Source organism: Apus apus, chromosome 13, assembly GCF_020740795.1.
Source record: "Apus apus isolate bApuApu2 chromosome 13, bApuApu2.pri.cur, whole genome shotgun sequence".
In the NCBI taxonomy this organism is placed as follows: Eukaryota; Metazoa; Chordata; class Aves; order Apodiformes; family Apodidae; genus Apus; species Apus apus.
This window is the reverse complement of record NC_067294.1, coordinates 8504514-8528944: the sequence shown is the minus strand read 5'-3', so window position 1 is coordinate 8528944 and position 24431 is coordinate 8504514. Positions and strand designations below refer to the sequence as shown.

Below are 24431 nucleotides of genomic sequence, written 5' to 3'. Positions count from 1 at the left end.
CTCCTTCTCAGGACAAGTAACTTTTGATCAGTGTTTAAATTAAAAAGGTGGGACGTTCAGAAAGTTTAGCAGGATACTCAGCATGTCACTGTTGGAGGAAAGCAGGCTGTGCTGTTGCATGAGATGAGGCTGAACTCAGAGGTCCTGTTTAGTGACTGGAAAGCTCCAGAGTCATCCCAAAGAGTGCTGGATTGGGATGTTTTAGCAATATTTTACTTCAGCATTTAATAAGAGTGTCATCATCTGAAATATGTATTGGATGCTGGTATTTGTATCCCTTTGTGTGTGAGGCTGGGTTGCCTTAGTTACCATGAGTTGCAGAGATCCCTGCAAGCTGAGTGTGCCAGGCTCCTGAATATTATAGCACAGCAGTGTGCTGGTGGTATCTTAAATTGGGTTGTAGCAACGTGTGTGTGGGCAGAGAGCAACAAAGCAGAGGGAGGGTGCTTCAGAGCTGGAGTCTGTTGAACTTCTAAAAAGATGAGTGGAGTGACTGTCTGAAGCTTATAAGACCCAGTATGCTTGTAATGCCTTGCTGAGAGCAAGGGTGCTTGATCTGAAAAGACATCGGCTAATTCAAAAATACATCTACCAAATTGACAGTAGGACTTAAACTTGAAAGAGAACAGTATGAAACAAGAACTTTGTATGCTTAAGTAGCAGAGTTTAGAGAGTGCTTTCAGGTCAGCTGCAGTTGTTTTGAAAGCAGGAGTCCTTTCCTAGGTAATGAAGATAGGCAAAATGAAAGCAAACCCTGGTACTATTTCTCCTCTCACATATTCCTTCCCCAGCTCATCCAGAACGGCATACAAGGTCCATAAGCTTATGTGAACACATGGAGTTGCCTCTGACCTAGAGATGTTAATGGCCTTGATTTTGTTATTCTGTTTTGCTAAAGCTGACTCCTCAATTTACAAAGAGTTGCGACATGCAAATGTTAGTGGAGGTAGCTCCAAAACAGCATATAGACACTTCAGCATAGTACCACATATTGTGGCTTTTTTCTGTAAGCTGACACAGATGGTGAACAAAAGTTCTGCTTTTAAATAATATGAAATAAACTTTTTACTTTACTGCAAAATGATGAGTGAGAATTGTTCTTACCCAGGCAAGGTGCCTTTCACCTTGTTCCGTTTCCTCTGAGATAAAGGGTACAGTTTCCCAGTGACTGATGGGAACAGTTATACTGGAGTGGTCTGCTCTAGAAATACCACCCTCCAAATCTCGGTGTGTGGGAGAGATGTACTCATGTCCCCGCCAACTGTTTAAGGGAATTTAGTTGTTAATTATCTGTCACTTGCAAGCTTCAGTGATAATTTTAAGCAACTGCCTCAGGGCATTATAAAATTATTGAAGTCTCAGCTGCTGACCTGACTTTCTCCTGTTGCTGTTCTTAGCCAGTAACTCCTCTTGACAGTATACATATTGTTGCTCTAAAAGCCATTTGGGACCTCTGATTACTATTTTTTTGCATAGATTAGTTTGAAATAGTAGTATAGCTGGGCTTTAGAAAAGCTACTGCTGTGTATACAGATACTGATGGGATTTAAGTTGAGCTGGGGATGTTAAGGAAAAAGAGGGATGAGTTGCTTGGTTATCCTCTGCGCAGTTTATTTCTGGGACTTAATATTAATCTGAGTGTGAGTCTGCATGTGTTTTGGGTTTACATCTCACTAATCTGTTAAGTGAAAGCGCACACTTGGTGCAGTTTGAAAATGGCAACTTTTGTGACCCAGCAAAAGATGTGGAGGAGCCTGGTTTTGTAACAGCTATGTCCTAGTTAGAACTGTCATAATATGCTGGATGTTGATAACTGTGTTATGGGAAGATAACGTATTAAAATACGTTTTTCTTGAAGGGGATAATCAGCTTGATTCTAAAATACTGTGTGGTGGTTTCAGGTCAGCTGGTGGTGTGTACGCTCTGCTCCTGCGTCATGAAAACCAAACAGATTTGGCTTTTCTCTGCTCACATGCTCCCTCTGCTGGCGCGACTTTGCCTGGTCCCTTTGGAAACCATTGTCGTCATTAACAAATTCGCCATGATTTTCACTGGGTTGGAAGTTCTCTACTTTCTGGCATCAAATCTTCTGGTGCCCTATAACTTGGCGAAATCTGCATACAGAGAACTTGTCCAGGTAAGGCAAAGAACGTAACAATTGTATTTTCCTTGGCCCAGGCTTTTTTTTTTTTCAGGAAAGAAATAAAAAAATACTTTGCCTGTCTTCTGTGCAAGGGTGTTTCTGTGTTAACTTATGCTTTCTTAGCCAACCAGATATGTTTGTAGCATCTTCTTTCTTTAATTTATGGTAGTTTATAATTTGTGAGCAGTTAAGACATTAGCCTGAATTATGCTGCTGGCCAACTGAGCATGTCAGCTTGCTTAGACTCGGTTTTGTCCTTCCCAAATCCAGGCTAAAAGACAAGATTGTGGCAGAATGGAATTTATTTACAGTCTCATTAAGTGAGCAAGTTAATCCCCATGCATTAATTGTAGTAGCTGTTCATTTCAAGAAATGCCTTCTCTATGAAAAGCATTTGTAATTATAGTAGCGCTAAATTGAGAGTAACACTGAAGCTGATTTTGCCTGTAATAGTCACTGACAGTAAATTATTTGTAACTTGCAGACTTGATTTGAAAAGTCTGTAGTATTTTCTTTAGAACAGCATTGCTGAGACCTCTTAAGTTATCAGAAACAGAGAAGACTGATTTGACACATATCCATTTTGTTAACACTTTGACATTTAATATGTATTTAGTTAAAAAGATCCTGCATTATTTATAAAAAAATAATGCAAAAGATATGATGCCATTTATACAAAAATAAAATGTATGTGAATATGAGCCCTTCTTTGTATTTCAAGATAAAAAGATTGATGTTTGTTTGACTTTTGACTGACCCATTATTTCAGTTCTCACTACTGGCTGCATTTTTTTCAAACTGAGCCACTGGTTTTCTGCCAGCTTCAGTCCAGAAGCAGTCTGAAAACTAACTTGTTAAGTTTTTTCAAAGCCCTCTTTAAAGCTTTTCTGTGCTGTCATATCTGTCATGCACAAACCAAAACTTGGCAGCAGTAGGTGTCTGGTGTGCCAAGGTCTCAGCCTGTCATGTTGATCGTTACTGTTATTTATTATGTATGTAATTGGTCTTTGGAGCAGGATTATCCTTCTGTGCTTGTACAGCACCTAGTGTGGTCTGATCTCATCCATAACTATCTTGTAGATTTGTTGATGAAAAACTAATTCAGGACTTAAAAGCACCCACTGGTTCATAGTGTGTGTGTGTATAACTGGCTGCAGCTCCACTACAAATCAAGCTTAGTGTGCTTATTCCAGAGGAGGATATCACTGGTGTCTCTAGAATATTTTCCCACTTGTATTTCCATTGCTATAACTTTGTAAAGTTGTTAGTGTTCAATTATGTCTTCATCCTGGTGTTGGTGAGTTTACAACTATTTTTGCCTGGATTTGGTTGCTGTTTTGATATCGGTGGCAAAAATTACTGAATATCGGGATTTTAAACACCAGGAGTGTTTTCTGAATGCAGTGTCATAGGCGAGACAACTCTTAACAGGTGGGCCAAGGCAGCTATTTTGTGTGTGTGTATGTTTCAGACTGTGGCTAATGGTATAATTTAAAAGCAGGTCTGGAACTGTAGCTGCCCACTTGAGCAGAAGATGTCAGAAACACCACACAGTTATGAATGTGCTTTATGAGTGTAGCATGACCCTTTTCTGATGTGGTGGAGTACTCTGCTAGGAGCTGCATAGGATTGCTTACATTGATCCCAGGCCAAGGGAGTCTCCTGAGGGCAGATGCGCTTCCTTCACAAGTCTGTGCAAAGCTAAAAGCAGGAGCTTGGGACCATGTCCCTGCCAGCAGCTTGTTGCTTGTCCATCAGCTGTAGTTGATAGCACAGCAGGTCCCATAAATGTAACACACACCCCTCATCCCTCATGCTTGTCATGAAAAACTAAGTAGGCAGCTTTTTCAGCAATTGTTAAAATGTACTGGCCATCATGGACCTTCTGTCATTGTGGGAAGCAGGTGATGAGTAAATGGTAATTATTTTGACCCTAATGTATTAAGTCCAGCTATATAAAGTTCCATCTTATTGAAAATTGCTGCATTATAACTTGGTCTTTGCAATACAAAAGAAATAATTTGACCTTCAGAGTCTGCTGAAATAACTCTTAAGGATGAATTTCAAAACACTTGGTGGATTGGGAGCTGTTAGAAGTCTGGTACATGTTCTTTTTGAGATACTTAAAAATAAAATGTCTGGATTATTAAGTTTTTCCTTAAAACCAGATCAGCAAAGCAGATGCACTGTCCTGATGGGGCTCTCATTTCAGTTTCCAATGTGTGCAGTGACTTGGCAGTAACCATAGAGAAAACAACATTGCTGTGACTTAAGCTGGGCAAAAAAGTCTGAGTGGGCTGTGCAAGACAGAGGCACGTGTCCTTGCCCCTCTGGCTGTGGGCAGGCTGCAGTCAGCAGCTCTGAGCCAGATATTCACAGGAAGGAGCATTCAGCTCATCTGACAGTTTGCTGCACAGTCAGGTGCTTGTCCCTACTTCAAGACAGACATGGGTCAGCTGTAATATGTCAGTGCTGAACCTGAGCTCTCCTGTTGTCAAACTGTATTTTGGTGTACCTCCTCTTTTCCCTTGGGATGGCTAATGCAATGTAAATTCTCCTCAGCTTTCGTGTGGCTTTGTTGTTGTTACCACATCACATGTGCTGTGAACCAATAACAAACTGCATTTTTCTCTGTCTTGCTCAGGTGGTGGAGGTATATGGTCTCCTGGCTCTGGGGATGTCTCTGTGGAACCAGCTGGTTGTCCCAGTTCTTTTCATGGTGTTCTGGCTTGTCTTATTTGCTCTTCAGATCTATTCCTATTTTAGCACACGGGACCAACCTGCCTCAAGAGAGAGGCTTCTCTTCCTCTTCTTGACAAGGTAATTAACTAGTCCGCAAATAGTTGATTTTCTGTTTTGACTGTCTTCTGAAATGAGTGTCTGCTCTTTTAGAAACTAGATAGATACATTTGCTTTATTGCATTTTGGTGCTCAGCAAACATTTATCCTTATTGCAGTGACCATGTATGTAAACCCTTGTTAAGTTTGTCTTTCAGAGGCATGGATCCCATTCAGAACAAACAGCATTAGTAGAACTGTGGGAGAGTTCCCAAAGAAAGCAAAATATTCCTTTGGTGAGGGAATAGCTATAATTAGAGCAGACAAAGTACCCACTGATAATATGACAAACAGGATGCTTCCTAGTACTCGTCCAGCCCCACATTGAACTTTGGCTGTCAGTCTGCATTAGCTGGGTATGGTTAATATGTATTCAGTAGCTTTCAAAAGACTTCCATCAGTTTGTGCTTTCTGCCTTTGAACCTCTGTACACTTGTGTCATTTGAAAGATCCTGAGGCAAGGACCTCCACGGTTCAGCTTGGTCTGTATGATGGAAAATCCATTTTGATAGTTTGAATCCAAATAGTTTAATTAAATGCCCCTCAATTCACGTATTGGGGGGGGGGAAGCGGAAAGATGACTAAACAGTTCTTTTCTTTAAAATGGAGAGTAGCACAGGTCTGTTCTTTCCAGGCTGGAAAGCTCTAGTTTACATATTTGCAGTTTAAAAGCTGTTCTCTACCTTTCATTGTCCATGTTGTTCTCTCAAAATCTCATCCATGAGTATGTAACTGCTGTGATTTTTGAAAAGCCTGAGGAGTTAAACTCTTTGGGACAATTCATAACATAGAAAGCTCCCCAGGCTTCTTTTGGAGCTCTTAAGCCCCTCTGGGACCCTTGCATGGTAGATCCTCTGGAAATAAGTTTGAGAAGGGCACTGTAATTACTCTGACAAAAAAGAATTGGGCATCAGGCAGAAAATCCAGGGTTCTTGATTTCTGATCATTTATTTTAAAGCAAAACTTAAGAGTTCCTCAAATATTCTACAGAAATAGCTGCTTTAAATACTATGTTTCTCTCTACCTTGGCCTGCAGGAGCATTTAAAAGCTTTTTCCACCCTGCTTGGGTTGATAAACAGGCAGAATTGGAACACTTACAGAAGCACTGCAAATAGTGCATGTAAACACATCAGTCAACATTTTCTGCTTTGGTTGAATTGCTTTCAAAGGAGATATATGGTTAAAGTAGTAGTTAAGAGACAAGGTAAATGTCTCTTGGACAAGCTTTGTTTATTTTTGAAGCCTATGCTTCTTCAGAACTGTTTTGTTTTGGTAGAGTGCTGGACTAGTTCACTCTTCAGTCACTAAATTAGCATGACATGTTTTTGACCACTAATTTATCTTCCAAGATGACTATCCTGGTGAACAAGTGAAGATTTTTTTTTTTTTTAAATGAATGAGGTTGTCAGTGTATTACCTTGCACTTTATATGTGAGGATTTCCAGATGTGTGATCCCTGGCTGACAGCTGGTTCGTTACCAAGTGTTGGGGCATACACTGCACTGCACTCCCCTTGTTCTGGCACAGTGCTTTTCAGAAGCCCAAGTATGCTCTGGGGCTTAGTCTGCTCCAAATATTTCAGTGTCAGGATCAGCAGAAGAGCAGCCCCAAGGAAGAGGAACTGAAGTAGTGCAGCTGTTCTCAGCAGTGTCAAATGTATTCTGAAGTCTCAATCTTTGGGACTTCATTGCTGTAGTAAAAGAGGGAAAGAAGCCTGCTGAGGGAGAATATTATTCAGTGTCTTATTTTGCTGCTTCTGGCTCAGCCATTTGAAAGGCAGGTGTTGTCTACATGAACCTGGTGTTAATGCTGCCAAAAGCCTCCAGTCTGCCCATACTATTTATCAGTTTGATGTTTGTTTGTACTATGACAGATCTGAGTAGCGAGTACCCGTGTGAATCCATCTTCCTTAATTCTGTGTTTCTGGTAGCTGGCTGAAATTTCAGCAACTAACCTGGGTGCATGGTGGCTGCCGAATGGACTGTTGGTTGTGAAAGCCCTACAGAAGCAGGACAGTGCCACCGTGTGGCACAGCGCTGCGGAGGGACCCCAGCGATGCCCACAGCCCAGCTCCAGCTGACGGCAGCGTTGGCTGGGGAGCCGAGATGAAGTTGTGCCTCAGAAAGAAGTCTCAGGATACCTTTCATCTTTCTATAGAGGGATTCTGTGGCTGTGTAGAGCTTTTAATATTTTCATTAAAACAATCAAATTATGCTTTAAAACCAGCTTGCAGTTAACAGGACAAGGGGAGAACTCATCACATTGTCTTTAACTAACAGACCTTTTTGTTTCCTTTCCCCTCTCTCCCCCTAGTATTGCAGAATGCTGTAGCACTCCATACTCACTGCTGGGATTGGTCTTCACAGTCTCTTTTGTTGCTTTGGGAGTTCTGACTCTCTGCAAGTTTTACTTGCAGGGTTACCGAGCATTCATGAATGATCCTGCTATGAACAGGTAAGTGCCTTGTTTGCCTAGGGTCTAAAAAGAAGCAGACAGAAGGGGATTTATAGAGAAATGTATGGGTTGTATTGCAATTTTTTAACTTAAGACCTTTTGAATATCCTTGACGGGCTTCTGGTCTGCCAGTCTGTGTGTGCATTGGGAGGATTTGAGGTGAAAATGCAGCTTGTCACAGACTTACTGGGAAGATAGTTCATTTCTGTAATAAATTCAAGGCTGTTACTTGAGATTTCTAATTGCACAGTTTGATTGTCTTAGTGCTTTCATTCACATGAGTCACTGGAAAAATTTTCACATGCTTGGAGAATATAAACACTTTGTTTCTATATCCTCATTTACCCTGTAGTCATGTGTGAAACGTGACTAATTATGAGGCTTAAAACACAGCATTTTATGGATTGTCTGTAAACTACTGTGGAAAATAGACAAAATATAGAAAATGCCTTTTCTTAATCCTTGTCTCAACTCGTCTAATATGAAATTGGGATCCTAGGTATGGCCTTTCTCAGTTATTCCTGCTCTTAACTCTACTGAAAGTTCAGACCATGTGGAAACTTTGTGGGATTTTTGTTTGGATTCCAAGATGTGAAAGCAAAAACACTGTGAATTTGGGCTGGCCGGGAGTAGTCTACATACAAGCATCTTTTGGGGAAGCATTTAGTGCTGGTGATCTGTACTTTAACTGCATCAAATACTGGTGCTAGGTTGTGGTCCTGGAAGGCATTACATGCAGTCTGAGGTTCTGAGCCAAAAAGGACTGGACAGCTGCATTTGTTGTGGGTACAGAGAGAATACACTGAAAAATGGCTGCATTGCTGATTTGCCTGAACTAGGCACCAGGTGGGGTGTGGGGTCAGGGATGTTTCCCCCCCAGGGTCAAAGGACAGACAGGAGAAGCATAATGGGGAAATAAAACAGCTGAAGAGGGTCCTCATGGTGATCTTGGAATGCAACTGATTGATGTCCAGGTGCAGATGTAGCAGTGCTGCTTCAGGTGTGTGTAGGCAACACTGAGGCTGGTGGGTTCCTCCAAGACACAACCTGGATCCTTAAAATTCTTTGTGCTGGGGGGACCTGATCACTGGGTGATGTCAGCTGGGCTGGATGTAGCCCAGATGCTGCTAGTCAGGGGCAGGGTTGTGAAATTTGCTGGTTCCTAAGCCCCAACACTTCAGCATTTCTGAAAACTGTCCACTCTGATTAAAGTCTTAGCAGGGACATCAGTAAAAGCTAGAACAAGTGACATTTGAAGGGTTGAGGGAGAAACAGACAGCTTATTTCCTGTTATTTCTACATGTATTTTTGAACCAACATGGACACACAGACGATGTGATTGTTTGTTGTTTTGACTGTGTTGATTTGCAGGGGAATGACTGAAGGAGTCACGCTCCTGATCCTGGCTGTGCAGACAGGTTTGATTGAGCTTCAAGTTGTGCATCGGGCATTCCTGCTCAGTATTATTCTTTTCATTGTGGTGGCATCCATACTTCAGTCCATGCTGGAAATTGCTGACCCCATTGTCTTGGCATTGGGAGCCTCGAGGGACAAGTAAGAAACTGGTTTCTTACACTGAAAGTTACTCAATTCTGGTTTAGGAGGTGATAAAATAGTAATTGATTGTCTGATTTGCATTTTTAGTAGCTTGTAAAGTTACCCTCTCTTTGCTGTATGCAGATTCCTTTTCTACTGTAAATTCTCTGGTTTTTCCCTCTCTGTGTTAATCCCTCAAGGGCAGGGGATACTGGCAAACAGGGTGACTTTGGTTGCTCACTCCTGCTCAGGACTGCGTCCATCCAGCCTGCGCAGGACCGTGCTGTTCTGCAGCTGCTGGCTGCCCTCTCCGAGTATCACTCTTCTCTGTGCTCCCTAGCAAGAGTGTCAGTGCACTGTGGTCTCAGTTAAGCAAATCCAGGATTCCAGAGCCTGTGCCCTCCCCGCCCACAGTCCACTGTGTGGATTTCTAGAATTGTTTTGCTTAGCTTCCTGTGCAGTTGGATAGGTTTTACTCTAATGCAGTCATCCCAGACAGCTGTTGAGGATGGGAAGTTTCTAGGAGTGACTTTGTGTTAGTGATTATAAACCCTAGTTTTTTTTCATGAGACTGTGATCCCAAAATGATAGAAAATAAGATGTGGAAGGCTGCATTAGTGTAGTAGATGTTCTAATAGTGTGGGATTGTTGTTAAGTTTAATTTGTGTTTTGAAGAGCTGTATTAGTGTCTTGTGTTGGTCTACTAATGTGTTTGTATCTTTGGTAATGTCTTTTCTGTAACCTGTAAGTGAAGAAATAAAAGAGAAGGTTTATTTATGTGTAGAGATTTGTTTAGCTTAGAGGCTACTTGGAGCCAGCCTGTTCTGCCTGCAGCAATGTTAACTTCAAATATAGTAACAGAGGGGAAAGGGGGTAGAGCCAGGATATGAGCATCTGCCCAGCTTAAACAAGCAGTGTGTGGTTAGAGTGGGTTTTAACTCTCTTCTGCCAGATCTCCCAGGCAGTTCTAAATCAACTAGGATCAGGATAAATTCCGCTTGAGCTCTTCCTTTCTCCCTCACCCTGAGACACAGAATTGCAGACCTCACAGTAGTGTTCTGGTGTTTCTTCAGACTATATTAAATTAGCCAGGTTTTGCTGCTGTCCTGTTCTCCTAGTACTTTCACCTTTTCTGTACCTCATTTTCAAAGCTATATGAGGTTAAGATAAAACTGAGGAACATGTAGATTTAGTATAGTAAATTACTGGAGAAATTCTGAAAGCCTTTACAAATGGGTGTGTGTAAAAAGATTGGTGTATTTAGGGTGGGGAGGAGATTAGAAAAAAGTAAATTATAGAAGCAGAGTAAAGACTAGCAGAGGTGAATGTTCCAGTCCTGCTACATTTCTTACTTTGTGATCCCTGAATTGGAGAATATACTTCTAAAGGCAGCACAGTTAAACTGGTGATGAAAGGAGATAACTTCATCCAACGCACATTAGCAAAAAGACAAAAGAGTCGTAATAATTATATACTCTGGGAGAGCTCTGCTTATATAGAAAAGTGTACAATGACATGGATAATTAATCATTTTAATGTACTTTCATCTGAAACAGTATTTCAGGTACTGAATTTGTTTGACCACTGACTTGACCTGTTAGGTGATTACTGTAGGTGAATTTTTACCCTATAATCTTTGTGTTGAAAACAGGTCAGAAGAGAGGGAACTGTTGGTACTGTATGTATTTCAGGTGTGCATGCTGGGAATGTGGCTGTACCCAAGTAAAATAGAAACTCATTTCAACAAGTTAAACCCTTGAGCAAACATCTAACATGCCTACATCCAGCAGTCAGCCTGTTCTTATTCTGACACTCTAATCTGATTTAAAAAATAAAAACCTAATGTATTGTTTGCAGGAGCCTGTGGAAGCACTTCCGAGCAGTCAGCCTCTGTTTGTTCCTGCTTGTGTTCCCTGCGTACATGGCCTACATGATTTGTCAGTTTTTCCACATGGATTTCTGGCTGTTGATCATTATCTCCAGCAGTATTCTAACCTCTCTTCAGGTAAGAATGTTAGCCCTGTAGTAACTGAGAAGCCCTGCTTTAACTGTCATCCTGTTACTCTGGGGTGGGGGAAATACATGATGAGAAAAGAACAGGGATGGTAGAAGGGCAGAATTATAAGATATGATATAAAATCTTTCTTTATCCTGTGTCTGAGGCTAAGGAGCTTGTGGGGGTGGGCTGAGAACACAGGTGAATGCAAGTCTTATTTCAAATTGTGAAGTCAGAATGCTTTTGAGGGGATAACTATCATAATGAAAAGGTGTTTTTCCATTTTTTTTCCAGTGTACTCATTTAAGTACTGTTTCTTAGCTATGGCTCTTTGAAAGCAGATTTATGTTCAAAACACAGTAGTGTAAATACAGGAAATGTTTTGTAATATTTGTTATAACTTGTTTTTTAAAAAATTACTAAAGTTATAATACCACCCCTCACTGTGCTTAGCATTTATGTTTAATCAACTCAGGTATATTCTAGACTCAAGTACAGAAGGGGAAGTCCTTGGGACCAAGCGTAAATGCTTTGCAAGAAAGAGTCTTCTATTTGTCTTGAAATTCAGCAGCAATTTCACTACTTTGGGGCTTCTCTGCCCTGGCTGGCTGGGGAGCCCTCGTGTATAGAGCTTGATGGATGATGCTGTGTGACTTAAGCTCCAATTCACAATTGAATGCTGAGCTAATGGTCTTGAACTGTGTTACAGGTACTTGGAACACTCTTCATTTATGTTTTGTTTATGGTGGAAGAGTTCAGAAAAGAACCAGTAGAAAATATGGATGATGTGATTTATTACGTAAACGGCACATACCGGCTGCTGGAATTCCTTGTCGCGCTCTGCGTGGTGGCATATGGCGTTTCGGAAACTGTCTTTGGGGAATGGACTGTGATGGGTTCTGTGATCATCTTCATCCACTCCTATTACAATGTGTGGTTGCGGGCCCAACTGGGATGGAAAAGTTTCCTTCTTCGCAGAGATGCTGTGAACAAGATCAAATCACTGCCTGTTGCCACGAAAGAGCAGTTGGAGCAACACAACGATATCTGTGCCATCTGCTACCAGGTAAGAGTGAAGCGTCAGAAGATTGACTTGGACTTAATACCTCTAGGCTGTTCAATTTGCAACTAGTAAAATAAGTTATGTGAATTATGTTTAATGAGTAATACTGTGTTCAATAAGTTATTTGATTTACCCAGCTTTCTCCTTTTTGTAAATTGATTTGGAGTGCCTTATAAACAACGTTTTTTTTGCTTAATTTCTAATTCCTGTGATATAAACAGCCAGACCTGGCTGGTGTTTGAATTGTGTATTTGAATGTGGAGGCTTGTTGGTATGAAGGAAGGAACATTCTCTTTCTTGCCCCTGGACTGCCTCTGTCTCCTCTGTGACTAGAGGACCCATGAGATACGTGGGGTGAGAGGAGAGGAACAGGATTGCAAATAATATGATCTTTGTTTTTTTGTGTCTTTCAGGATATGAAAACTGCTGTAATAACACCGTGTAGCCATTTTTTTCATGCGGGTTGTCTTAAGAAATGGCTGTATGTGCAAGAAACTTGCCCTCTGTGCCACTGCCAACTTAAGAGCCCTTCACAGCTACCAGGACTGGGACAAGAGCCAGTTCAACAGCCAAACCCTAGTGCAGAGCAAAATACTAGGCCTGGAGATGCAGCTGAATCCCCTGGTGTTGAAAATGACAATGGGCCAAAAATGAAAGACAGCCCGAGCAAGAGCAATGGACAGGTGGCTGATGGACAGAACAACCTGGAGGCCTCTGCTGAGACAGAGAGGTCTCAAACTGTGGACAGTGGCACAAGCCTGTGTGACTCCAACCAGGGAGCAGCTTGTGCTGCAGAACTAATTGCAGCCCCAGAGGGGTGCCCTGCTGAAGACCCGAGGGTTTGTGTCCAGCTCTAAGGTGACAAAGGATGACATGGGAACAAACACATTTCGGAGATCCAAGTTTGACTCAGAAAACCTATCCTTCCACAGCTGTGAAAGAAGTTTAGCTATTAATGCTGGTCAAAATGTAACCTCCCATGCTGATTTTTGTGGGCTGCTTGGTAGTAACTCCAGTGAGGTGCAGTAGAAAAGACTCCAGAAGCTGTCTGAACTGTGGGCATAGAATGGATGTCTGGAAACAAATTGCAGTGAAAAGAGTGTTTTCAGAACATAGGTGAGGGCTAAGAGGAACAAGAGGTGTGAGAGGTTGTAGAGAGACAGACAGAACAGTAGCTTTAGTTTTGGACAGGAAGAGAGTGTTGCACACAGCCATGTCCCAGGGTACCCAAGAGGCATTAAATGCAGAGAGTTGCTAGTCTCTGGCTGAGGTGCAGCTTTGATTTCTGACAACAGTTTTTGTAGCATGTAAACAGAAAATGAAAGAAGTAACAGCAGTGATTGTACTGAAAGATGGAAGCACTTCTAATATGTCATGTGTATGCTTTGGGTGTTCTTGGTGGGAAAATTGCATTTGAATTCATGTAATCTACAGTGACTCTTGACTTTTATGACAGAGTCATCAATATTTTGATGTATATGAAACTTTTGCTAATAATGGGCACAGTCTGGGCTGCATGAAGTAAACTAAAGCTCTAATGAACACTTTGACCTCTGCTACCATGTGCAGGAGGAAAGTGGGATGAGTTTTAGGGCACAGATAGAGGCCTTGCAGTACTGTGCTGTGTAATGTTTAATTCTTGCAGCTGAATTAAAACAGTGTTAAACTCTGGCGATATTTGCACTTTGGGAATGAGTACATTATTGTGTATGATCAGACTCCGCAAATGCCACTTTTAAAGCTGTTAATAGGTTTGCACCTTTTTTCTTTGACAAGGACATGTCCATACTTAAATTTTTACATGCATCATGGCTTCAAGTAGAACTAGGAACTGGGGTGGGGAACTAGGTGGGAGTAGGGGGCAGGCAATTTTTTTATGTGAATTTTGATATGAAGAGAAATTAGTCACTTATTTATACGATAGGCTTGATTCAAGTGTTTTTCAAAGTTGGTATTCCTAATGTGAAATGTGATACTATTTTATTTTTAGTAGTACATTTGGATGTAGACTGACAGACATAGCTGAATGTCTTAATAAATTACATTTGAAGATTTTTACACTTGGTTATGTGATTCTTGTAATGAAATCCTATGAATTAAGTATTGTGTTGAGAGGTTCTTCTTAAACAGTAGCTAGCTCTCTATTCCCCTTGGAGATGAGTGGACCTTCTGGTGTGTGCTTTCTCCCTCACTTCCATTCCAATGCTGTGTGTCTTGGTGGTACCTCCTGGCCTCCTCTCTGGTTTTTGCCACCAGATCTTTGGATAGAGAACAGTGGCAGAACATTGAGGTATGTTTGCTTCTGGAGGCTGTGCAGGCTGCCTGCTGCCACTGAGCCCCAAGCACAAACCCAAACCTTTTTCTCACCTGACAGGATGAGAATATCAGTTACATTCTTTGATTCTGTGTCTCAGTTTTGTTTTCTTGCATGATGATCAAAAATGTAGGTTTACCACATGCTTTGGTGATCATTGCAAATCTTATTAGCAGCTGGGTGTACTTGGGGGAGAAAAAAATAGTGAGAATTTCTTTTTTGAACTCTTCTGCCCCTGTTAATCAGTGGTCTGAGTCCTGCTCTTCCATGCCTACATTTCTGTGGAATTCAGTCTTTCTCAAAAAGGTGTTTTTTATGTGTACAAGCTTTTAACCTATGCAATTCAGACTGTTTCCATTCTAGCCACGCTCCTGCAGCTACATTGTGGTTGCAGGAAATGGGAAATTTCTGGGCAGTGCTGCTGTGGGGTTCTCTTCAATACTGTGAAACAAAGACTTTCCCTCAATGCACAGAATATGTTCTTGGAGGATACTCCTTTAAACCCTGCTTCCTGTCCCTGGGTTTGGAAAGATGACCCCAGAAGTTTCTCACACTGGTAATGGAAAGATTTTCTTTGTGAAAGATCACCTCACTTCATGGGAGGCAGTAAGTGGCTCCCCGAGTGATAAGGAAGACATCAGAAGAGCTAGGCTTGGTCATTGTGAAATGAAGGTTGGAGGGGTTGTGACTGCTATACAGATCCCTAAGAGTGAATACAAAGAAGGGAGGAGAACTTTTGCTCACCTACAGAATTTACACGAGGGCATGAGGGAATCATGGGGTCATCAGTTCATTGCTACCCCACACAGTATGTCACACCATCACTTCATAAATACAGGAAATGGTGTTGAAAAAGTAACAAAAAAAAAAGGTTTGTCTGTACTCCTTATGCTGAGAAACTGTTTCTTAGTCCAACTGATCTCTTGGCAATGAACCTTTTAATTTCTACCCTACATTATTCATAGATAACTGGTAATGCAGGAAAGGTCTAGGGGTTTACACCAACATCAATAAGAGGTAAGTGTGCCTGGAGACTGCTCATAAAGAATCAACAGGCCTACAGCAGATTCAACAAATGCACTGTCTGCCAGGGCTGCAGGTTGGAAATGTGGATGTGGCACTGGAATGGAGTCTGACAGACCAGGAAGGTATGTGCTGTCTTTTAGGAGAAATGATGCTGCAAGATTCTCACTGGAGTGGACCAAAAGCAACTATTCTGTGCTGGAGAAGGTGCTCAGAGATATGAGGGCTCAGGCAACCGAACAGGGTTCTGCATCCTGCCAAGGGGGGCATGATGAGAACATACCTGGTGTGCATTTTTTACTGTGAGAAGGATATTTTGGGAGGGAGAGCAGAGAAAGAAGGGGAGGCTGATAGCTTGGGGAGTTCATAGGAAGGAGACTTTTCTTGAAAGGTGAAAGCTACCTTCAGTAGGTGTCAGCACCATCACAAAGAGTTTGTAAGAGCAAGCTGACAGTGAACATGTACAGTGCTGCAGGGTTCGTGGGGCAGAGCTCGCTGTTCAGTAACATCTGCTGGGCTAGAAAGTTCCAGAGGAGTGTTTTGTGTCTGTTCATTATTACTTGATGTTTGATTTTGGTTTTTTCCAACTCAAAAATGCTGACAGAATACCAATATATGAAAAAATGAGGGACAGCTAGCCCTAGAAGGAACTTCAAAGCCTGTAAGGAATGGAGGTGGGTGGAAAATAAATACCAACAAGCTGAACAGGCTGTATCTTACGGGTTGAGAAGTTTAGGGATGAATTGAGAACTGCCAAAACTCACACCAAGTTAGCTCTTGCAGAAGAAATGATCTGTGTAACTTGAAGGGGAAAGAAAAAGGGAGAAGGCTGCCCTGGAGAGCAGGGAGGTAAGGAATGAAGTGAACCTTCTGTCTCGATGCTCTGTGGAGTATCTGGGTGAATGCTCCTGACCTCTGAGCTTTGTCTGGTGCAGAATTCCCTCTTGGACTCCGCTTGCTTTGAGTTAATTTTCTTTTTCTCTGCAGCTGTGCATGACTAAATGTGAAAAAAATGCTTTTTGAGTGTGATGATCAGGGTATAACTGTAGACTGAGGCTTGAAGCTTTTTTCTTGTGGTCTCCTGATGGTGGTGTGATTGACGAACATTTGGACTCAAAAAGATGCTTCCAGCTAGGTGATATAATGGGGACAGTTGGGAATTTTATGGCTGGTTGGTTTTTTGTTGGGAGTGCTGATCACATGGTGTGATGGTGTGTGTCTAGTCAGTCCTGTTGAGTAACCCAGCACTACTGATTTACAGAGTCCATTGCTCTGGGCTCTGGAAAATGTATTTACACAAGGTGAGATGACTCTTTGAGAAGAGCAAACATGTCTGTGGCTAGGAATTTGATTGGAAAGCCTTATTTTGAATTGCAGAGCTTCCAGCTCCCTTGAGTTTTGGCTATTTTGCATAAGAATTTCTTTTATTCCTTAATTGTGGCAAAGCATTGAGTTTTATGCCATCATAGAGAGTTCCTGAAATGCCCAAAGTTTTCCAGTGCAAAAGAACCTCTTCTCTCCCTCCTAGTCCCCTTCTTTCCTGATTAATTTTAAATTCAATTTCCAAATTACCTCAGTCCTTTTGCTAAAATAGATGAGAGTTTGGACTTAAACTACTGGAATGTTTGAGAACAAACTTGTAACATTTTTCCTAACTGGCAGGGACAGTTAAGGTGTTTGATTTCACTTGGTTCAAAGTTAAAATTCAAGTTATCTCTAGCAAGTAAGGTATAAAATACAAGAAAGCTGATATCACCATCTAAAAAAACCCCCACAAAACAACAGGCTTGGGAAGAACTGGCTGTTTGAATCCTGTTGTTGTGAAGCCAGCTGCATTGGGAATGAAAGTAACCAGATGAGAGTGCAACTGGTGTTACTGGGTTCTGTTCAGGTGGGGAGAGCAGATGGCAGGAAGCCCACTTGGTGTGATGTGGGCAGCATGAGTTGCTGGGTTGGAAGTTTTCAGGAAGGAATGGTCCCTTGACCACTGCTGGCTTGCACTGCTTTGAGGAGGGCTGTGGAGGTGGACAGTGGTTTGGTGCTGGCTTTTTTCTTCCTGCATGTTAAATTTCTATGAAGACACCTTTAAATAATATTCCAACACTACTCAGTCTCTGCAGTGTCTGGAGCTGTTGCACATTAGCTAAGTCTGTCCTGTGAGAATTGCTTATTCTGAGTCTTGCCTCTGATGTCACCCCACAAAAACATTTGTGGAAAAGATTGACAAGTACATTTCCCTACTAATCTCTAACTTTGCACTTACAAAGGTGTCTAAGAAATGCAATTTTAAACTCAGTTTTTCTTAGTGTTACAATACTGAGTTTAGAAATGAACTGGCCCCCTTTTTTGTCATATGCATGTTCAGTCACACTGACGATCATGGTTCACTCCCCCGCACCCCAAAGACACCAGTTTTCTTTTTGATGATGCCTGTTTCTTTTAACTTACTTTTTATTTACTAGCATCCTGCTGCAGTGCAGCACCAGGGGTGTGGGGACTTCTCTCCTTGGTGCAGCTTTGGGCTGTGCTTGGGAGCACCTAGTGCCAACGTGGAGACTGGCCAGGGAAATTCAATCTGTTTTCATAAAGGAACTTATAATTCAGCTGATAAAACACTCAGAAAACATATTCTGTGACTTTAAGGTATTGATTATTCTCTTGAAAACAAACACTGTCTTTTAGAGAAAAAGCCTGCAAAACTGGGTGAGCTCTCTAAAACTTGCAGTGTATTAATGCTAAGAGAGTATATCTGGCACACACACAAACCTAAAGGTGACTGTTTTGGTTAAAGAGATAAGACATGAAAGAAAAACAATCTATATGTATAAGCAACTAATCCAAATTTTAAAATAAATATTTTTAGGTGTTGTAAGTAATTAGACATGATTTTTCCCAGTGGTTGCCATTTCCTGGATGCTTGTAATCCCCATCCTTAAATCTGGTAGCTGAGGCTTTCTTGGTTAATACAACAGCCAAAGACCAGACAATCTGCAGAATTTTGCAGAAACAGATGTGAAAAGCCCAGGATTGCCGTGTGGATAAATGACTTAATTCTTAGGAATTTAAAATATAAAACTGGCTTAATTGGATCAAAATAATCAATTGAATAGGTATCTGGTATTCATAAATGAAATCATATACAGTTCCTTAATTGACCGTAGTCTGAGTTTTCTTTAAATTGATTGTTCGCTTCTAGCTTGGGGAAAAAATGCCAGCTGGAATGCAGAGGGATTAAGTTTTATTTATTTTCCTTGCTAAGAGCCACATTGTGCAATTGAAAAGGAAATGTCCTTGAAAGATGGGTTCCTTTGTAAAATGTTTCAGCTCTTGTTTGTTTTCAGATGAAAATTAATTTCTTGAAGGCCCTCGGTGTTAGAAGGTGCGTGTTGATAAGTAAAGAGAAATGAAAAATTGTAACCTGCTAAGATACACCTTGTTTTCAAGATAAAAATATTTGTGTGCATGTGGTTGAGTTTTGGGTATAGCAGATATGGTTACCTTGGTGGAAAAAAAGGCTCGTAATGATCTTCATTTGCACTGGTGGTAGGAAATGGTCAGTGGGAGAACCTCAAATCCAACTGTTGAATATTGCTGGAATTCTGTATAGTGTTTTGATGTGCTTCTATACTATTTGCAAGTACTGCAGAAGATGCAACCAAGTGTGTCAGGTCCTTGTTGAGCTTGATGGGTGCAACTGAGGGTTTTGCTCTGTGCATGTTCCTGTGTCCAGCTTTAGTATATGGCAGTGAGGACTGAGACTGAAGTGGTTAAAGACATTTTCACAAAAATCGGGCCCATTCAGACATTTTTCACCAGAGTTACAATTGCATTTAGGATAGCTCTGGTGACTTTCATATTTTTGCTAAAGCTGTGGGGCTGGAGAGGATGAGAAGAAGCTGCAGGGTCATTTTTTTCCTTGGTAAGCACAAGGAAAATAAGCTGAATTCTGAAAACTGCCTGACCCTGGAGGCAGGCTCTAGATCTGGGGTGATGTGTTGCTGGTGGGCTGCCACAATCTTCTCCTCAGGCTTGATCTTAACAGAAAACACAGGTCTTACCTTTGTGGTGTTTTATTAGCTGGGTCTGTCTGTGCACTGCCAGATCCTGAGTTGTCCCCTTTGGTTTCAGTGACAAGAGGTCTCTGTGTCTGTGCTGTGCTTTTATGGGGGCAGCGGTTGGCACTGGCAGGGTATGTTCATGCTCCTCTGATGTTGCTCTCTGTCAGACTGAGGAATCAGACGTTTCTCTGGGCAGAAAACTGGCACTAAACTTGGGTTTCTCTCCTTCTGAGGATCTGGCTCTTCAGCACGTCCTGAAGACGTTAGCACCCTTGCCTAAACATCTGGATGAAATCAAGCTGCGTCCTCGGACTTTGCCCCTCAGGATCCCGTGCAACGGGATCGCCAACCCCTCAAAAGCCTGGGGTCGTTTTCCAGAGGTTTCACGTTTCTCCTTTTGAACGACAGATCCAGGGGATGGAGGGAAAGGGGCGGGGGGGGTGTGTGTGGGAAAGGGGCTGCGAGGCCGGGGAGGAGCAGGGGCAGCCCCCGCGGTGGCCACGGCGGGGCAGTGACGCTCTGCGGAGCCGGCGGGTGGGACGGGGGAGCAGCGGGGGTGCCTTCCGAGGGGCTTTTACACATCGAAATAGTACCCGGGGAGTTGTCCAGGGACAAAATAACTTTAAAATAAATTCCACCTCGAGATTCACCAGCCAAACCTCGAGGGAAGCGGCGCTCCAGCCCGCTCCCCGCGATGCCTGCTGAGCGCTCCGCTCGGCCAGTTTGCCGGGAAAATGGGATTTACACTTAGAGGGGATCAGAGATCTGCTCTGACACTGGCATTTTTCTTTAATCTTGAAAGTTGTTTCCCCCCCCCCGCCCCTTCCTTAAACACCAGACAGCGCAGTTGACTCTGTTCTCAGTGACAAAGTAATTGGGTGCCATGAAATAATTCCTTTTATACATTTAATTTAATTTTATTTTTTTTTAGCTTCCCACAGATTAAGATTTATATGATAGGAGTAATTTGATTTGGGTCAGGATTTCTGCTCAAAATAACCCAAGGGTATTCTGAGAATTGCTTGGATTCTGTTGAAATCCCACTGGGTGCCAATCAACACTGTCCAGCTTCAATTATTGGGTTCAGATATTTTTTCCCTCTTCCCTTTGCACAGGGCCTTAAAACAGAGATGCAAACACAGGCCATTGTCAAATACTCCAATGGGAGCCTGTTCTTCACCTCCTTGAATACAGTATCTTTTGCCTTCTTGCATAAATATTTTAATTGCTAATTTGCTGGTCTCATTTAACACAGATTTGGCATTTTTCACTTGAATTTAAACTTGTTAAAATTGACAATTTTCTTGGCTACCTATGTTAATAATTTAAAGGGAAAGCTCATTATTAAATTATTATGGGTAATTATTTTGTAACTAGTGTGGAAAATGTCATTTCTGCAGCCTTAAAGGATCGTAGAAGCAATCAATAAGGATCAAATCCCAGAAAGTATAAAGATGCACAGAAACAGAGTATTCTGTATAAAAAGTTATGTAGATGGGGAAAAAGATTATAATTAAAACATAATTCTCTGTACTTGCAATTCCAAAGCCTTGGAGACTGCTGAAGCAAAGTGGTGTAGCTGGAGGGTCATAACAGCCTTTTTAGCTCTGGGTTTTAATTCATTCTGAAGCTGTGGCTGGGAAACTGGTGGGATGGGATTTGGGTGAGTGCACCTCACAGAGCTCAACAGGAGTGTTGTACATGATAAGATGTTTTCTGCATGTGTGCTGGCTGTTTGTAGAATACAGATACTGTGGGTTTGCCAAAGTAGCTCTTTGTCCAGCACTTCTTTATCATGCCTGAGACTCCTGAAATAATAATAATTAAAAGTTGCCTTAATTTCTAATTTTTCCACATAGAAGGTATTGAGGTAAAAAAAGTGACTACCCCAAATATTCAAGTATGAACCCTTGTTCTGGCACAGGGTGAAGCACAGGCTTCCCTGTTTGCACAATCTGTGACCCAAGAAGACTGTACAGACCACACCAGCACACATGGAGCAGGATCAGGGCTACAGAAAACAGCTCATGCTATTCCTGGGTGGTGCTGATGCTTTTTCTTTTGAGAGATGTCAGGTGGTGCTTAATGCTCTGGATTCCTCTGAGACAGTAAGTTTGTTTTCTCTGAGAAATGATGCTTAAGTGTGATGAACAAAATTTTGATTTCCAGATATCAAAACCAAATGCAAGCAAGAGGAGTGGATCATTTCTGCACTCCTTGAAAAAAGGGACTGTCAATGCTGTTTTCATTTGTCAAAGAACATGCTTGTTGTGGTGGTGTTTGCAGGCTGCAGTTTGGGATCTGTAACTCCAGCACCCCCATTTGGCACACACCATACCTGCTGAAATGGTGGGCAGAGGTAAGCTGAGTCCTTGTCCTTCGGGATTTCCAGTGGTCAGGTAAATGCTGCTGATTTCAGTTAATTGGTGCTGAGCTTTACTGGGCGGAAAAACTGCTTCTACCCCGTAATTGGTGCAGAGGAGCCCTTCCCTGCCTGAACCACCAAACCTTTTTGCAGGTACAGTGCACCCCTGTGCCCAGCCCCTGGCCCAGCAGCTGCCTCCATGGCTCACAAAGAAGCACTTGGCAGAAGCATGTTGTGCTTGCACGGTGACAGTCATCACAGACGTAATTCCCTTAAAAAGGATGTTTTGAGGTTACCGAGACAAGTGATGCCAGCACAGCCCCTCTGGTGTTCCCCAGTTCCTCAGCACCCGGGCAGCCGCCTCCGCAGCTGCATTTAGCCCACGGCAACAGGACGAGCAATGAGGTAAAGCCAACCCCCTCCCTGCTCCCACCAGATGGCCCTCACGCTTTTTGGATTTTACTCTAAACAGCTGGTAAATGCTCTGCAAGCACTTGGTGAGTTTACAAGGGATGCGAGTCTTTCCCATCACTTTGAGAGTGTGCAGCGTGGACTCCTGGACGGTGCCAGTGCTTGTGGCAGGCACCCCCCTTCCTTTGATGGTGGTCCCCCTCTTCTCTCGGTCTGTAGGTCGAGTCCTGAAGGTGAAATACTGAGGGACTTCAGGAGATTGCAGAGCAGGTCTTGGAAATGTTGCTGAACTGGACCTTGCACGTGTGTGTTACAAACCATGTGTCCCACATGTGCACTTGGCCCGGGAGCTGATCTGGAGGCAGGTTGGGCTCTGAAGGGCAGGTGGCTGTTTCTTGCTCAGATATCAGCCCTCTGTCTCTGCTTGTCAGCAGCTGTCAAATTCTGCCAGTGATGCTTTAGTCTTTTTGAGAGAAGGGATAGTTTGGAAAGCACTAAGTTAGGCAATAACTTTTTTCTTGTTGATCTAAAAAAAAAATATATAATATAAAGGACATTTACTAGCTCCTTACCTTGATATTTGAGTTTCAACTTTATGGTAGTGTTATAATATTGAGGAATTCAAATAAAACTTTTCAGCTTACAAAATGGTGAATTTTTGAGTTTTGGCACTAGTATAAACCAGTCCTTGATCCTGGATTTCCTAATGTTTGCATCTTCCCCTTTGCACCAGGATAATTTTCCCTTTGAGAACAATACCGGATTTGGCGCTCTCATACTGTACTGTTGCTGGAGTATTTTGTGCATTAACTAGTAAGTTTGTTTACGCACAGAGAGGTTCTGCCCAGACGTGGGTGCTGTAAGCTTTTCCATCTGCATGCCCCCATCCTGACCTTCATCTACTGTAGAGCTCTGGAGGGCTTGTTCATGTTCCAGCCTTGCAGGCTTTTCTATCGGGATTAGCATTAAAGGACTCAAGTTGTTGAAGGCTTTTTCTACTGATAAATGGATTGAGACCCATATTTTAATCTCACGTCATCAAACATTCATCAGGTACTCTTGGTCATTAGTGACAGAGCCAGGTTTGAACTAGTGACCTGGCAGTAAAAGGTCCCATTAGCAATTTCCTTAAACTGTCAAGTCATTGTGTAACACAAATGAAATGTGCTGGGATTTTTTTTTCTTTCCATAGGTAAAGGCACTGGGTTTCTACCTAATTTTTGTTTACTAATGACTGTGTTACCAAAACACTCTGTTACGGTCTTCATGCTCTCATGTAAGCCAGAAATATGAAGAAATACAAAGATGGGGTCTATCACCCCAACACAGCCCCTCAGCACAGGGCAGCTGCGTGGTCCATCGGTGCCACACAAACCTTACCCATTTGTTTCCATGAATGGGAGGGGTGCTGGAGAGTCCCAGTGGCAAATCCCACCCTCATCAGGCCAGGTACAGTACTCACCCCCCATGCCAAGAAGGATCTGGGCTGTGTGTGCTGCTTTCTGCAAGCAATAAAAGCAGAGATTGACAGGCATTTAGAAAAGCTTCTTTGGCTCACATCACACTGCACTGTTCTTTTACCAGCAATTTTTGTATCCAAGTTCTTTCTCTCTTTACAGAATCATTTGAAGAAATAATGTGTGAGGGGGGGAAAAAAAATTACCTCTGGCAGTCATGTTATAATGGCTCTTGTGCTGACAGCCCTTTGGGAGCAGTGGCAGCAGCGGGGTAAGTATATATGACATCTTTGTAGTGATAAGGAAACAAATAAATGTTCCCATTAACACTCCATCAGGTCAACAGCTATTCCAGACCAACATGATGTTAGAGGAACTGGTTTGATTCATATCACCTAAGACACACTTCTCTTGCAACATATCTTCTGGAAGGCACATAAAACAGGTCCTGCTCTAACCAGGTGGAGTCATTAAAGAATCTGTGAACTTTTTACAAGTTGCTTGAAATACCCTGGCTAGAATCCAGCTCCAGTGTTGTTGCTGTGTCTGTTTAACAGTTCCTTCATCACACCATGACAATGACTCTGTTTCAGCACTGGAGGAAGTAATTTCTCCATACATCGTTTGTAACACATTTTGGGAGACTTCTGAATGCTTCCTAAGCCCTGCAGTGAGGTCAGTGGGATGTGAGCCTTACCATAACAATCTGCTCAGGGAGCATGAGCAGCATTTGTGTATCATCCATAATGGATGTGTGTGCATATGGAACAAG

At 42.3% G+C, this 24431-nt stretch overlaps 1 protein-coding gene across 2 annotated transcripts in view; it reads left to right on the top strand.

Annotated features, from left to right (window-relative positions):
• Positions 1–14089, top strand: part of RNF145 (ring finger protein 145) — a 43062-nt gene extending 28973 nt beyond the window's left edge. For both annotated transcript variants that reach the window (XM_051631328.1, XM_051631329.1), the window contains 7 exons: positions 1902–2137; positions 4788–4963; positions 7296–7436; positions 8808–8990; positions 10830–10977; positions 11678–12034; positions 12445–14089. In XM_051631328.1, coding sequence (XP_051487288.1) covers positions 1902–2137; positions 4788–4963; positions 7296–7436; positions 8808–8990; positions 10830–10977; positions 11678–12034; positions 12445–12888 — 1685 coding nt within the window. In that variant the 3' untranslated portion in view covers positions 12889–14089. The remainder of the gene's footprint in view (positions 1–1901; positions 2138–4787; positions 4964–7295; positions 7437–8807; positions 8991–10829; positions 10978–11677; positions 12035–12444) is intronic.
• Positions 14090–24431: the final 10342 nt, after the last annotated feature.